The 14,388-nt window shown below is 52.9% G+C and overlaps 1 protein-coding gene across 1 annotated transcript in view; it reads right to left on the bottom strand.

Annotated features, from left to right (window-relative positions):
- Window positions 1-10,421: 10,421 nt before the first annotated feature.
- The window catches only part of LOC105551487 (carboxylesterase 3-like), a 15,759-nt gene continuing 11,792 nt past the window's right edge, over window positions 10,422-14,388 (bottom strand). Inside the window, 4 exon segments of the mRNA XM_011996739.1 lie at window positions 10,422-11,197; window positions 11,874-12,022; window positions 12,528-12,593; window positions 12,748-12,852. Coding sequence (XP_011852129.1) covers window positions 11,032-11,197; window positions 11,874-12,022; window positions 12,528-12,593; window positions 12,748-12,852 — 486 coding nt within the window. The 3' untranslated portion in view covers window positions 10,422-11,031.

Genomic DNA, 14,388 nt, shown 5'->3' with positions numbered 1-14,388 from the left:
AAAAAAAAAAAAAAAAAAAGAGGTTGGATGGGGGGTCTTGCTATGTTGCTGCTCAGGTTGGTCTTGGAACTCCTGGCCTCAAGTGGTCCGCCTTCCTCGACCTCCCAAAGTGCTGGGATTCAACAGGTGTGAGCCATAAGCGCCTGGCCTATTTTATTTTATTTTTTCAAGGCTGTTTCTCAGTGTGAACTATTTCATTTCACTATTCGTTTTTTTTTGTTGTTGTTTGTTTGTTTTGTTTGTTTGTTTTTTTAGGAGATGAGGTCTTGCTATATTGCCCAGGCTGGAGTGCAGCAGCTACTCACAGGCATGATCCCACTACTGATTAACACAGGAGTTTTGACCTGCTCCATTTTCGACCTGGGCTGGTTCACCCCTCCTTAGGCTACCTGGTGGTCCCTCGTTCCTGGAAGATCACCATATCGATGCCAACTTAGTGCAGACACCTAATCAGCATAGTGAATTACAGCCCAGATCTCCTGGGCTCAAGCAACACTCCTGTCTCAGTCTCCCGAGTAGCTGGGACTGCATGCACATGCCACTGCAACTGGCTAGTTTTCTGTTTTAGCTTCCTTCACATGCTGACTCACCCTCAAGTGTAGCCATTCTCTTTCCTGATGTTTCTACAAAAATCTTGAGATTGAGTTTCATCGTCCAAGTCTGGGTTATCTGGTCATCCCTGAGCTGTGGTGTGGACACTGTGAATTGCTGAGGACAGGGTGGTGTCACAGGAAAAGGAATGGCTGTACTGTGCAGGCAAAAACATCAGAAGGTACCTGAGTTAGTGTCTAGCACAAAGTTGCAAGTTCTCAAAGAATGGTGGCTATGACACGCTTTATGGTCTCTTCTAGCTCTGAAATGCTATGATTTGTACAACACTTTGGTTGATACAAAGCCATCTGTAAACATTGGCAGTAAGGGAAGCACTGGATAACAATTTGAGTTCATATAAGGTCTAGCAAAAATGCCATACAATGAGTTGAAAGGGTGCCTGAAGCCAGCGCAGTGGCTCACACCTGTAAGCCCAGCACTTTGGGAGGCCGAGGCAGGTGGATCACCTGAGGTCAGGAGTTCCAGACCAACCTGGCCAACACGGCGAGACCCCATCTCTACTAAAAATACAAAAATCAGCTGGGTGTGGTGGCTCATGACTGTAATCCCAGCTACTTGGGAGGCTGAGGCACGAGAATAACTTGAACCTGGGAGGTGGAGGCTGCAGTGAGCCGAGATCATTCCACCGCACTCCAGCCTGGGCGACAGAGCAAGATTCCATCTCAAAAAAAAAAAGGGTAACTGCCTGTGGCCTGCCTCCTTTTCTTTTTTTTTTCTTTATTCTTTCTTTCTTTTTTTTTTGAGATGGAATCTTACTCTGTCACCCAGGCTGGAGTGCAGTGGTGCAATCTCGCTCACTGCAACCTCTGCCTCCCGGTTTCAAGCAATTCTTCTGTCTCATCCCCCCAAGTAAATGGGATTACAAGTGAGCACCACCACGCCTGGCTAATTTTTTTGTATTTTTAGTAGAAACGGGGTTTCACCATGTTGACCAGGCTGGTCTTGAACTCCTGACCTCAGGCGATCCGCCCACCTCGGCCTCCCAAAGTGCTGGGATTATAGGCGTGAGCCATCATGCATGGCCTGGCCTCCCTCCTTTGGTAGTGGAGCAGGGGCAGCGGCAGTGCCAGAACCAGGGCATGGCCTGGAAAGGACTTTCTGAGCCTCTGGGGCCTGCTACATCCATAGCTCTTTCAAAGGATCCTGCTTCTATCAGCATTAAATAATCCGGCTGGACTGGGACCGGACCTGCTCTGGGAGCTGAAGGGAGCCATGCATAGCTAGAGCAGAAGCGCGGGCTCCAAAGCCTGACCAATGTGGATGCTTTAGGTTAGGTGGTGATTGTGATCAACCAATCAGAGCCTTCTCTGAGGCAAGTGTGTGGTGTGAGTGTGCATGTGGGTACCAAGCCCAGAGGAGGCAGTCATGAAGCTCAGGTTACATCCAGGCCTCATTCAGACTGTAAACCATGGAAATGGTGCCCCCTAGAGGTGTGTGCTGCAACAGCTATTCTGTCAGCCATGCCTGGATGCTGGCAGGTGGGGCTGCTACCAGAATAATGGGTTCCACATTCAGGCTGCCTCCCTGCTTCTCACATGAGACCTCCCACTACCAATGATTGGGTATAGTTGCATCCTCACTCTTCAGAAAAATATTCTTGTCTCAGATATACTGAGTATTGTGGATGTATTGGTCACCTAGAGGCCAGGAAGGTTAGGATTTCTCCTGGCAGGGAGTATCAGAGAAGTCAATTGAGTGTCTGAGATCACACAGCAGAGGGAAGAGTTATATTAAAACCCAAGCCCCCCTACTCATTAGCAGTCTTTCCTAGCACTGCAGAATCCTGTGATGTAGGAGCAGCAAATCCATGGTGGCACCTCTGCCAGGTGCTGAGAGGCCCAGCAATAGGGCCAGGGATCTGGGGTCTCTGGAAGGCCCTGGAAGCTGCCAGCCCTTCCCCCAGGCCAGAGGAGCTGCCTCTTTGGCAAGAGACGTGAATCAGCCACAGGCGCCTCCGCCAGCTTTTGATGAATTTTCCTGCCACTGGTGCTAATTTCCTGAAAGGCTTTTTCTTTCACCTTCAGGCTCCCCCTCAAAAGGGTTCTTGCTCCTTATCGGTGGGGAATCCATAATGATCACCCAGCAGCTCCTTGGTGAGGTCACCAACATGCTCCACCAGCAGCTCCTGTGGCTGAAAGGGCTGGGAGTGGACAGGGGTCCTGGACCATGGCTAGAGGGAGCTGAGGCCAGAGTCCTGTCCTACCACAGGGACTGTTCCCAAAGAAAGTCTGGCCCAGAGAAGCAAGTGGTCTGCCTGAGGACACATGGAAGAACAGGCCCAGACAGGAACACACAGCTCCCTAAATTCTGCCTAAGAGAGGCGTGGTGAACTCTGCTCTGTGGGCCATGTGATCTCAGCCTCTGAGTTCTCTCTGTGCTCAACTGGGCCCTCCTCCCCTACCTACTGGCTCCCCAAATAGACCCAAGCCTAACCCCTCATGGCAGTGGAGTCATCATTGCACAGAGGGCTGGTGGTGGGAGGTGAGAGTGCTGTCTTAACAAGCTTTCTGTGGGGTGGGAGGTCTGTTTGTGTCTCTACCCTGGACTGGACACCCTCTTGGGGCTTTTCCTGGGCCCAGTGGGTAGGTGCCAAGGTCTCCCAGGCCTGGGGAGGGACCACATGAGTTCCCAGACTTGGCTGGGTGGGAGTACACTAGGCCAGAGTACCCCAGGGGCCATTCTGTGAGTGGGGGAGGTGAGTAATCAGAGCTGACCTCCCGCCTTGGCCTAAAGTTCCTTGGAGAAACAGGACACCTGCCCTTATGTGTCACTAGGTTCTGACCATCTACTTTGGGAACTTGCTCGCTCGATTCCATGAAGGACCACTGTCTAGTTCTCTGTCACCATCCCCCGGTCTGCTCACTTCCACTCTCTCTTCCTCCAGTGTCTCTGTACTAGGTAACCTCAAAGACCCTTCTGGAAGGTAAATCTGACCAAGACATGCCCCTCCCATGGCTCCCTAGTGCCTCCGCTTAGAGTCCATGCTCCCTCCCAGCTTACAGGCCTGGTGCTCCAGTTCTGGGCCATTTCCTCTTTCAGCCTTTCTGTGGGGGTCATGCTGACTGACATAGAGCTGCTGGGACTGAACAAGCCAATTCCTGCCTCCAGGCCTTTGCTCCTGCTGTGCCCTCTGGCTGAGATAGCTTCTCCTCCACTCCCACCTTCATTCCCTCCACTATTCCCTATAGGTTCTTTCAAACGCTCCTCCAGGAAGCCCTCCCTTTCCATCACCCTCCCACCCCAAGGTGTCTCAGTGGTCAGACAACTGTGATGAGAAACAGATTCCGGCCCACAGCTACCTTTTGAGTGTCCAGGCATGGCCCCCCTCCTGCCTGAACTGCCCCAGCACTGCCCTGGCTCTCTTTCCATTTGTCTGTCTGGCTGTGTGTCCACCAGCTTCTGCCTCTTTCCTCCACCCCTGACTTTTTTTTTTTTTGGACAGGGTCTCACTCTGTGGCCCAGGCTGGAGTGCAGTGGCACAATCTCAGCAACCTCCGCCTCCCAGGCTCAAGTGATTCTCGTGCCTCAGCCTCCTGAGTAGCTGGGATTACAGGTGTATGCCAGCATACCTGGATAATTTTTTTTTTTTTTTTTGAGACGGAGTCTCGCTCTGTCGCCTAGGCTGGAGTGCAGTGGCCGGATCTCAGCTCACTGCAAGCTCCGCCTCCCGGGTTTCCGCCATTCTCCTGCCTCAGCCTTCCGAGTAGCTGGGACTACAGGCGCCCGCCACCTCGCCCAGCTAGATTTTTGTATTTTTTAGTAGAGACGGGGTTTCACCGTGTTAGCCAGGATGGTCTCGATCTCATGACCTCGTGATCCGCCCGTCTCGGCCTCCCAAAGTGCTGGGATTACAGGCTTGAGCCACCGTGCCCGGCCCTGGATAATTTTTGTATTTTTAGTAGAGGCGGGGTTTTGCCATGTTGGCCAGGCTGGTCCAGAACTCCTGACCTCAGGTGATCCGCCTGCCTCGGCCTCCCAAAGTGCTGGGACTACAGCCTTTTAAAAAATCTTGTCTCACTGCAACCACTGACTGCCAGGCTCAAGCCATCCTCCCACCTCAGCTTCCCAAGTAGCTGGGACTGCATGGGGATGCCACCATGCCCGGCTAATTTTTGTATTTTTCGTAGAGATGGGGTTTTGCCATGTTGTCCAGGCTAGTCTTGAACTCCTGAGCTTAAGCCATCTGCCCGCCACAGCTTCCCAAAGTGCGGGGATTACAGGTGTGAGTCACGTGGCACCCGGCCAACCCCCTGACTTTCTTGGCTGATGGTTCCATTGTCTCTTATACCTATCTCTGTCCCTTTCCTCATTCTTTAATGCAGCTGCACCTCATTCCATTGGACTCAAGGTGGTGTCATTGTCGCTATGTTCCTTCATTGTTGCTATGTTCCTTCATTGTTCAGTCTGCATCCCCCAATTTCTGAAAGGGGCTCTCTCCCTCTCCACACAGTTAATTACCTTGGTGGAAAGAAGGAGTTCTGGTTCTTTTAGAGACATGGGCTACACTTTCCCAAAGAAAGTCTGGCTCAACAAGACCTGAGTAAAGTTCCAGAGCACGTAGCAGGCTCCCAGCCCTCCAGACCTGAGGGAGCAGAGGGAGAACACACAGAAAAGGTCACTGCATCCAGGACTGGTCCAGCCTCAGCTCTTCTAACCCAGTCCCTTGTGGCACCCATGGGGAAACAGCAGGATCTCTTTGGTCAACCTCACCTGTGGACCTTCCTACTGAACCTTCTCCCACTTCTTGTTCTAGAAACTTCAGCCTCCTGCAGAGGATGTACTGCGCTCAGGCCCACTTTGTCCCTTACTCCGGGGCCCCAGTGTGACCAGCTACAGCGGCAAGGGGGTTCGTTGGGGGAAGGGAAAGCCTTGACGTGGTGTCATCTGTCCCCTACAACTCCCTCTTCCAGCCCCTTTTTTTCACCCGATGCCTCCCTTCCTGGACCTCGGGGCTTTCTTTAGCTTAGGGTCCTAGCCAAGCTCCTGGAGCCTCTGCCCATGCAGCCCGCAGGCTCCTGGAGGACAGGACCCATCCCTCTTGGGTCTCCCAAAGCCTATAGGTGGGTAAGTCAGGTTGCGCACGGGAGGGAACCAGGGGAGGAAGTTCATGCATTCACTGTCACTAATGAGTTCTTGTTACCCTGTGCTGCCCACCCTCCACCCTGCCCACGTGCCTGTCGCGGGGCACGATCCAGCACCGGCCGTGGGTTTCCAAAGCCTGGCTCTGCCATAGCCACCAGCGGGGAACTGCTCCAGTCGGCCAGCCCAGAACGGGGCCTTGGAGGTCCAGAAGCAGCAAGGAGGGCCATGAGAAGGCAAGAAGGCTTGGGCCGAGCCGCCCCCGCCTGGAGACCGGCGGCGAGATTCAGCTCCCGGCGCCCGCACGTCCGCCCAGGCTCTGGGCCAGCGCCAGGCGGTTGGATCCGTGACTGCAGTTGGCGGGAGGCCGGACGGCGTGTCCCCCGGGGCTCCCTGGCAGCCAGCGCTGTCGGCCAGGCCGGGAGGGCTGCGGCAGGCGGGCGGGCGACGGGAGCCTGGAGGCCCGCGGCGGAGGCAGCGCTGCGTGGGCTGCGGTCAGCAGGGGCCCCGCAGAGGAGCCGCGTCTCTTGCGCTAATTGGCCCTTTCCCAGCCGCCTGGGCCGGTAATTGCTGCTTCCAGGGTGGAAGGTGGGGGCGTGGCGGGGGAGAAGCTGGGGAGCTGCTTCCGGAGCCGGGAGCCAGGCTCAGCCGGAGGTGGGCGGCCCGGCCCGGCCCGGCCAGCAGGGGGCGCGTCTGTGCGCTGTGCCCGCGAGAGCTTAGCGCCCGCACTCTTTCGTCCCCGCGGTAGCGCCGGCTGGTGTGAAACCCGGGGGATGGGGAGGGCGGCTGGGGGCAAGACTCAGAAGTGTTCTCGGGCTTTCACCAAGATCCAGTCTGTTGTGCGCACCGATCCACGCGGAATGGGGCCTGGCAACAGCTTCAGGAGAGACTCCGGGTGGCCGTGGGAGGACCTGAGTGGGGACAGGAAGACAAGGTGGGACAATGGGGCAGTAGTAAGTAGCCCTCCCGCCTCCGTCATCCAGCAGTGCAACCCGGGGAGGAGCTGACTGGAAGAGGGACACCTTCCTGGGTGTATGGGGAGGGTGTGGAGCCAGGGCTGTGGGAGGCAGGGGCCAGCCCAGCATTCAGACTGCCCACTGGGGTTCTCCCAGGCTTGTCCTCCCTCCTAGGGAGGGTTCTAGGGTTTCCCCAGAGCCCTTTATGATTGTCATATCTGCCACAGCCAGCCCAGACCCGACAAAGCCCTGGCTCCTGCTCAGCTGCACTTCCTCCAATTTGGGGAGGAGGGCCCTGGGTAGGTGGCCCTTAGAAGCAGCTGCCCTCCCCACAGACCCGTGTGAGAGAGCATGAGGAGGGGCGTTCAAGAAAAATCATTCATGATCCTTGTTAAAGCTCAGTAAAGCAGACTTTATTCAGGAGCATCGAAATAGGCATAGGGGCCGAGTCGTAGCTCATACCTGTAATTCCAGCACTTTTGGAGGACAAGGCGGTAGAGAGGTTCTCACTCTGTCACCCAGGCTGGAGTGCAGTGGTGTGATCATAGCTCACTGAAGCCTCGGCCTTCTGGGCTCAAGTGATTCTCCCACCTCAGCCTCTTGAGTAGATAGGACTACAGGCATGTGCCACCATAACTGGCTAATATTTTTTGTAGGGATGGGGTCTTGCAGTGTTGCCCAGGTTGGTCTCAAACTCCTGGGCTCAAGCAGTCCTCCTGCCTCAGCCTCCCAAAGTGCTGGGATAACAGGCATGCGCCACCATGTCAGACCCAAACATTTTTTAAAAATTAGCCGAGGCTGGTAGTGCCTGCCTGTGGTCCCAGCTATTTGGGAGGCTGACGTGAGAGGATTGCTTGAGCCCAGGAGTTTGAGGCTGCAGTGAGCTGTGATTGCACCACTGCACTTCAGCCTGGGCAACAGAGGTGACCCTGTTTCCAAAAAAAAAAATTGACATAAGGACTGCCACAGTGGGGTTTTGCAGTCAGGCAGTTGGGGAGAGAGATTGGGCTCAACTCTGAATACAGCATGGACAAGTAAGAATTTATAGCCAAGGAGCAAGGTGGGGTCAGTGGATGAAAAATTACTGAGAGGAAACATCAGAGATAAAGGGGGAAGTCTGGCTAAGCCCATCCAATAGGATTCTTGCTGCAGCCAGGCCAGGGTGACCAGGCATCACCTTGGGGATAATAGAGGCTAAAAAACTTTTGTTTTTTTATTTTTTTTGAGGCAGAGCCTTGCTCTGTCACCCAGGCTGGAGTGCAATGGCACGATTTCAGCTCATTGCAACCTCCGCCTCCCGAGTTCAAGTGATTCTCCTGCCTCAGCCTCTCAAGTAGCTGTGATTACAGGCACCCACCACCACACCCAGCTAATTTTTGTATTTTTAGTAGAATGGGGTTTCACCATGTTGGCCAGGCTGGTCTCAAACTCCTGAGCTCAAGTGGTCTGCTTGCCTCGGCCTCCCAAAGTGCTGGGATTACAGGCGTGAGCCACCGTACCTGGCCCAGGCTAAGGAACTTAATTAGATTATGGAAGGTGATCAGATATCAAGGATGGGGGGCTCTGGTTAAACTGACTTAGCAGGAATCTTGCTAAAAAGTCAGGCCTAGCTGAAAAAGTTCAGGAAAGTCTGAGTAGAGTTTGGTCAACGAGAGAATCTTTGTCAAGAGAGAAATCGGGAGGAACCATCAGAGGCAGGCCTGGGCTAGCTCCTGGGCTGTGCCAGCAGGCCCCAGGGTGAGTAGCCAAGGACCTCCAGGTCACAACGTCCCTTGTGGACACTGGAGTGAAATCTGGCTCAGTTGGAGCTGAGCCCCTGCTGAGTTCTGCACTGGCTGCCCCAGGACCACCTTCCGGGAGCTGAACTAGCAGCCCTCACTCTGGCTCCTTACTGATGAGTGGCTGTTTGTTTGCCTGCGACATCCTCCGGCTGTGCTTCCTGAGACTAGAGCTGCCCCATCTCCTGTGGTAGCCACCCTCCTCAGGGATTGCTCCAGGTCTGGATGGAGGTGGCAGGGTGCCTCAGGCTGGCCTGGACCCAATTCCTGCTCTGTCTCCACCAGCTCAGGCCCTTGGGCAAGGCTTTTCAATGTCTCAATGCTTCAGTTTCTTCATCTGTAAAATGGGGATAATAAGATCCATAGTCGTTGTGAGGATTGTTTGCTTGGAAGGGGCTTCCCCCCTCCTCCACCATCCCTTTGCTTTGGGGGTTAGATCCTGGGGTATGGGGAATTAGATGGCCTTGTCCCACAGATCTATGCAGCTTCCATTTGCCCCAGAGACTCAGGAACCTCTGGGAATAAAGGACCTAATCAACACTACTTTGGGACAAAAATACTGTGGAACACTATGCCAGTGTTCATAGCAGCATTATTCACAATAGCCTAAAGGTGGAAAGAACCCAAATGCCCATCACTGGATGAATGGATAAACAAAATGTGGTATATACCTGCAATGGAATATTATCCAGCCTTAAAACGGAAGGAAATTCTGATGGATGCTACAGCATGGATGAACCTTGAAGACATCATGTGAAGTGAAATAAGCCAGACACAAAAGGACAAATACTGCATTACTGTACTTATGTCAGGCACCTGGAAGTCAAGTTCATAGAGACAGAAAGCAGAATAGGGGTTACCAGGGGCTACAACGAGGGGGTAACAGCGAGTCATTGTTGAATGGGTACAGAGTTCCAGTTTAGATGATGAAAAAGTTCTAAAGACAGAATAGTGGCAATGGTTGTGCAATGATGTGAATGTACTTAATGATATTGAACTGTACATGTAAAAATAGTTAAAATGGGGCTGGGCATGGTGGCTCATGCCTGTAATCCCAGCACTTTGGGAGGCCTAGGCGGGCGGATCACAAGGTCAAGAGATCGAAACCATCTAGCTAACACAGTGAAATCCTGTCTCTACTAAAAGTACAAAAAATTAGCGGGGCATGGTGGCGGGCACCTGTAGTCCCAGTTACTCCGGAGGCTGAGGCAGGAGAATGGCGTGAACCCAGGAGGCAGAGCTTGCAGTGAGCCGAGATGGCGCCACTGCACTCACCTGGGTGACAGAGCAAGATTCCATCTCACAACAAAAAACAAAAATAGTTAAAATGGTAAAATCTGTCATATGTATTTTACCACCAAAAAGCCCACAGTGGCCAGGCATGGTGGCTCATGCCTGTAATCCCAGCACTTTGGGAGGCCGAGATGGGCGGATCACCTGAGGTCAGGAGTTCGAGACCAGCCTGGCCAACGTGATGAAACCCCATCTCTACTAAAAATACAAAAATTAGCCAGGCATGGTGGCGGGCACCTGTAATCCCAGCTACTCGGGAGGCTGAGGCAGGAGAATCGCTTGAACTCAGGAGGTGGAGGTTACAGTGAGCCAAGATTGCGCCACTGCACTCCAGCCCGGGTGACAAGAGTGAAACTCTGTCTCAAAAAATAAAAAACTTTTAAAAAAAGCCCACAAAACAATGAAACAAAACTGTGGGACAGGCTGGGATATGCACGGGCTGCAAGAGAAGCCAGAGGAATCTGGATGCAGCAGTAAGACCTAAACTGATGGACAAGTGAGCGTGGGGTGTGGCTGTCCTACTGTTCTGAGGGGTGCACTTGAGACCATGAAGGCAAAAGGCAAGTGTTTTGTACCCCAGGCAACTTTGCAGTAGCACCCCTTGACTGAGTGTAGCATCCAGGCACAGCCCACTAAGGAACAGGCAGCAACACTCCCTTTCTCCCAGGGCTCAAATTGAGACACCATTCACTTCATGCACCCATTTTATAGGTGGAGAAATTCAGGTCAAATCAACACTTCTTTATTGAGAACATCCCTGTGGATAGACTTTGGAGTGGCCCTGGGGGAGATAAGTGCGGGTGGGAGAGAAGATCCCAAATACCAAAAGTTTGCTCCATGTCACAACCTGCCCTAGGCCTCCAGGCCAATGTGAACAGACGGGCACAAGGTTGAGCAGGATGGATGGTAAATGCCAAGCTGGGTGCAGTGACAGGGGCAGTGGCAGTCTGGGTCGACCTCCCATAAGAAGGAGCCACAAGGAGACACTGAAGGGTGGGAGGATTTGAAGAAGGGAAAAAGAGAGGTTGTCCTGAGGCTGGAGAGCTGGGCACAGTATGGTGTTGACAGGGCCTGGCCTAACTGGATGTCAACATTGAGGTAGGGGGCATCATGGGATGTCAGGCTGGAGAGGGCAGTGCAGGTCCCACACAACAGGCAGAAGCTCTAGCTCTGGCCTGGAGGCAGCAGGGAGCTTCTGCAGTTCTAAATTGGGGTGGGTAGAACTCTTGTCCCCAGGTATGTCCATGGCCAGTCTCCCCAGGGCCTGGGTGGTGGGGCAAACCCTTCTTTGGCTCCTTCCTGCATAGCCACCCTTAGAACTGCCTCTGCTTCTCAGGTCTCTGAGACTGGTACAGACTCACGCAAAAAGCCATCTTCTCCTTGAGCTTCATGCCCACGCTCATGGTAAAATCCAGCTGCAGGTACTTTTCATCCTTGTTGTAGCGTGTCCAGCAGGGCAGATTTCCATCATTGGGATTTCTGCCCAGAAGAAAAAAAGAGAGGATTACGTGTGTTCCTCTTCATCATGCTTCTTTCTCTCACCCTGCCCTCATTTAATTTGCCCTAGGGAATTGGGGTTCCAGAGGGCTTTACAGAGATGATACTTAGATCTTTAAGAAAGAGTAGGAAAGTGTGTATTGGGGTGGGCCTTCCAAGCACAGCAAACCGTATGTGCCAGGTTGAGAGATATAAAAGACCAAGGCTTTTGGAGGAAGCACAAGTCAAGAGTTAGGTAAAAACAGAGTGTGTGTGTGGCCAGGCGCAGTGGCTCACGCCTGTAATCCCAGCACCTTGGGAGGCCAAGGCAGGCAGATCACGAGGTCAGGAGATCGAGACCATCCTGGCTAAAATGATGAAACCCGGCTTCAGGATTTGCAGTTGCCTAGAGGCTTGGGAATGAACATCATAAGCCATCTAAACTATGATCTGAGAATTTATGGCCCTCAAATCTCCAACAGGCCACACTTTGCCCTTCTTCCCCTCCAACATTCATGGCCAGTTTTTACTGTACAGGGACTACAGGAGGCTCCCAAATATATGTGCATCCCCAGAAGGGCTACTGGCATCTGACCTGGTGCCCAGCACTGTCCAAGAGGCATCCTTCCCTGCCTCCACTGTGGTACTCACGTAAGGCAAGAGCCAACTGAACTCCTACTCATTTACATAAGGCAAGAGCCAGTTGAACTCCAGGTTGTTGACACCTAGAAGGTAGGGCACAGATGAAACCTGCCCCTGGGTCAGGAGCACCAGAGAGTCATCTGGGATCACCACACCATCCTCCACAGGGCTCATGGACCAGATAATCTACAAGGCAAAGGGCATTTCCAGCCAGTGTCCTCAAGTATCCTCCCAGGGTCCTTGCGAGGATGAGGGTGCCCCTTCAGAGGCTGCCCTTCTAGCCTAGGCTCTTTGATTGCAAAAAGACTGGAGCTGGCATGGTGAGTCCCAGGAGGATGGGTGTGGGAGGGGAGCAGGATAGGCAGGACCAAGCTACGTGGACTTGGGATGCTTACCGCGGGTATCTGTATAGCTCCCTCCTTCACCTCTTGAAAATCTTTGCTAAATTTCACTTCACTGAGTCCTGTCCTATCCATTCTATTTAAAAGTCCACACCTCCCAACATGTCTAACCCCTTTACCCTCTCCATTCCTTGCTATTCACTTATCTTCTAAGGAGGTGGATAATATATTTATTTACAGTTTATCGTCCTTCCCCACTGGAACATCAGCTCCACTCGGGAAAGGATCTTGGCCTGAACAATTCCCTAAGTATCCCAAGTGCCTGGCACAAAGTAGTGCTCAGTAAATACTCAAATTGCAGAATGTGGCCTGATTATCTCTTCAGGGTCTCTCTGGAAGTTCAGTTGGAGGAATCTCTGTGGTGGAGAGGAAGGGATCAGAGTTAAAGGAAGTCTCCCCAGTGTGCTCTTGAGACAGGGTCCCTGGGGAAGTAGTTGGGGGTAGCTGGGTACCAGGATAGGAGGATGGCCTTCAGGTAGCCAGGTCAGGCAGCTGGAATGTTCTACCTACCATCTTGTTGGACACACACATCACCTTGGCCCCTGAAAGTGCCCTCAGGCAGTTTACCAGGATCTGTGTGCTGTTCTGGTTGCATCCAGCCAGGTGGGCAACCTTCTATAGAGAGAAGAAGGGATGCTCAGGGGTGCTTCCATCCTGCCCCTCCTTGCTGAGCCCTGTTTAAGGCCCAGCTCAAGTGGTGTCTCCTCTGCTGGTCACTTCTTCTTCTGTGACTCCTGATGTCCTGTCCACTTTTTTTTTTTTTTTTGAGACAGAGTCTTGCTCTGTTGCCCAGGCTGGAGTGCAGTGGCACGATCTTGGCTCACTGCAACTTCTGCCTCCAGGTTCAAGCAATTATCCTGCCTCAATCTCCCAAGTAGCTGGGACTACAGGCACACACCATCATGCCCAGCTAATTTTTGTATTTTTAGTAGAGTCGGGGTTTCACCATGTTGACCAGGCTGGTCTCGAACTTCTGGCCTTAAGTGATCTGCCCACCTCGGCCTCCCAAAGTGTTGGGATTACAGGCATGAGCCACCGTGCCCGGCCTCCTGTCTGCTGTTGACTGTGTCCTGGCTGGAGTTATTTCAGTTGGCTGTTTTCCTCCCCAAGTGACCATGCTCTTTCCAAGGGCAGGAATGGAGGTAGACTCATCTGAGTCCTGGCACCCAGCCCAGTGCCTTATACTGTGTGGATATTTGGGGTATTTTTGGAGCATGGGCTCTCTGGCCACCTCGCCTTTTCTCCCTGCTGGCCCAACCCCTAGGTGTCTGTTCTCATAACAGCTGGGCCTGGACCATTTGGGGTGCAGGACACCCTGTTTGCCTCGCCTTGTTCCTCTGCTCCCTTCTGCTGTTGTCCTAGCCTAGCCTGTTCCCAGAGGGTCACTGCTCCCTTTCACCAGTCCTTCCCTACAGCATTCCAACACTCCTCAAGCCAAACCTGTCCACCCCCACCCACATTCCCAGCAACTATCCCATCTCTCTTTCCCTCAGGCCAAACTTTTTAACAGGCTGCCTTCCCCTCCACTCCCAGGAGAGACCCAGTTTCTCCAAGGTATCAGCATCTGTATCTCTATAGATTGTTTTTTGTCTTCTTTGATTGACTTCTTGGCAGCAGCTAATGTGGTATTAGAATGCTGTCTAGTAAACCACATCTACCTTCTCACTAGGAAAGCCAGGGCTCTGATAGCCAGGAACTGGGACTATGAATAGCCAAGGCTTCTGTGTCCATCCCACCCCCAGAGCCATCCTGCCATGGTCACCAGTGACATCCATCTAGCTAAATCTCTGTCATTGTCTTACTTGCCCTGACAACCCTCAACGTGGTTGACCACATTATATTCCCTTTTGTTCTGTCTCTTTCTCTCTTTTTTTTGTTTGAGACGGAGTCTCGCTTTGTCAGCCAGGCTGGAGTGCAGTGGCACGATCTTGGCTCACTGCAGCCTCCGCCTCCTGGGTTCAGGTGGGAGATATCAGCTCACTGCCTCGGCCTCCTGAGTAGCTGGGATTATAGGCACATGCCACAACACCTAGCTAACTTTTGTATTTTTAGAAGAGATGGAGTTTTGCCATGTTGGTCAGGCTGGTCTCAAACTCCTGACCTCGTGATCCACCTGCCTCGTCCTCCCAAAGTGCTGGGATTACAGGCGTG

This window comes from Mandrillus leucophaeus, unplaced genomic scaffold (assembly GCF_000951045.1).
Source record: "Mandrillus leucophaeus isolate KB7577 unplaced genomic scaffold, Mleu.le_1.0 Scaffold522, whole genome shotgun sequence".
Taxonomy (NCBI): Eukaryota; Metazoa; Chordata; class Mammalia; order Primates; family Cercopithecidae; genus Mandrillus; species Mandrillus leucophaeus.
The sequence above is the reverse complement of the archived record's forward strand: the minus strand, read 5'-3'. Positions and strand labels throughout refer to the sequence as shown.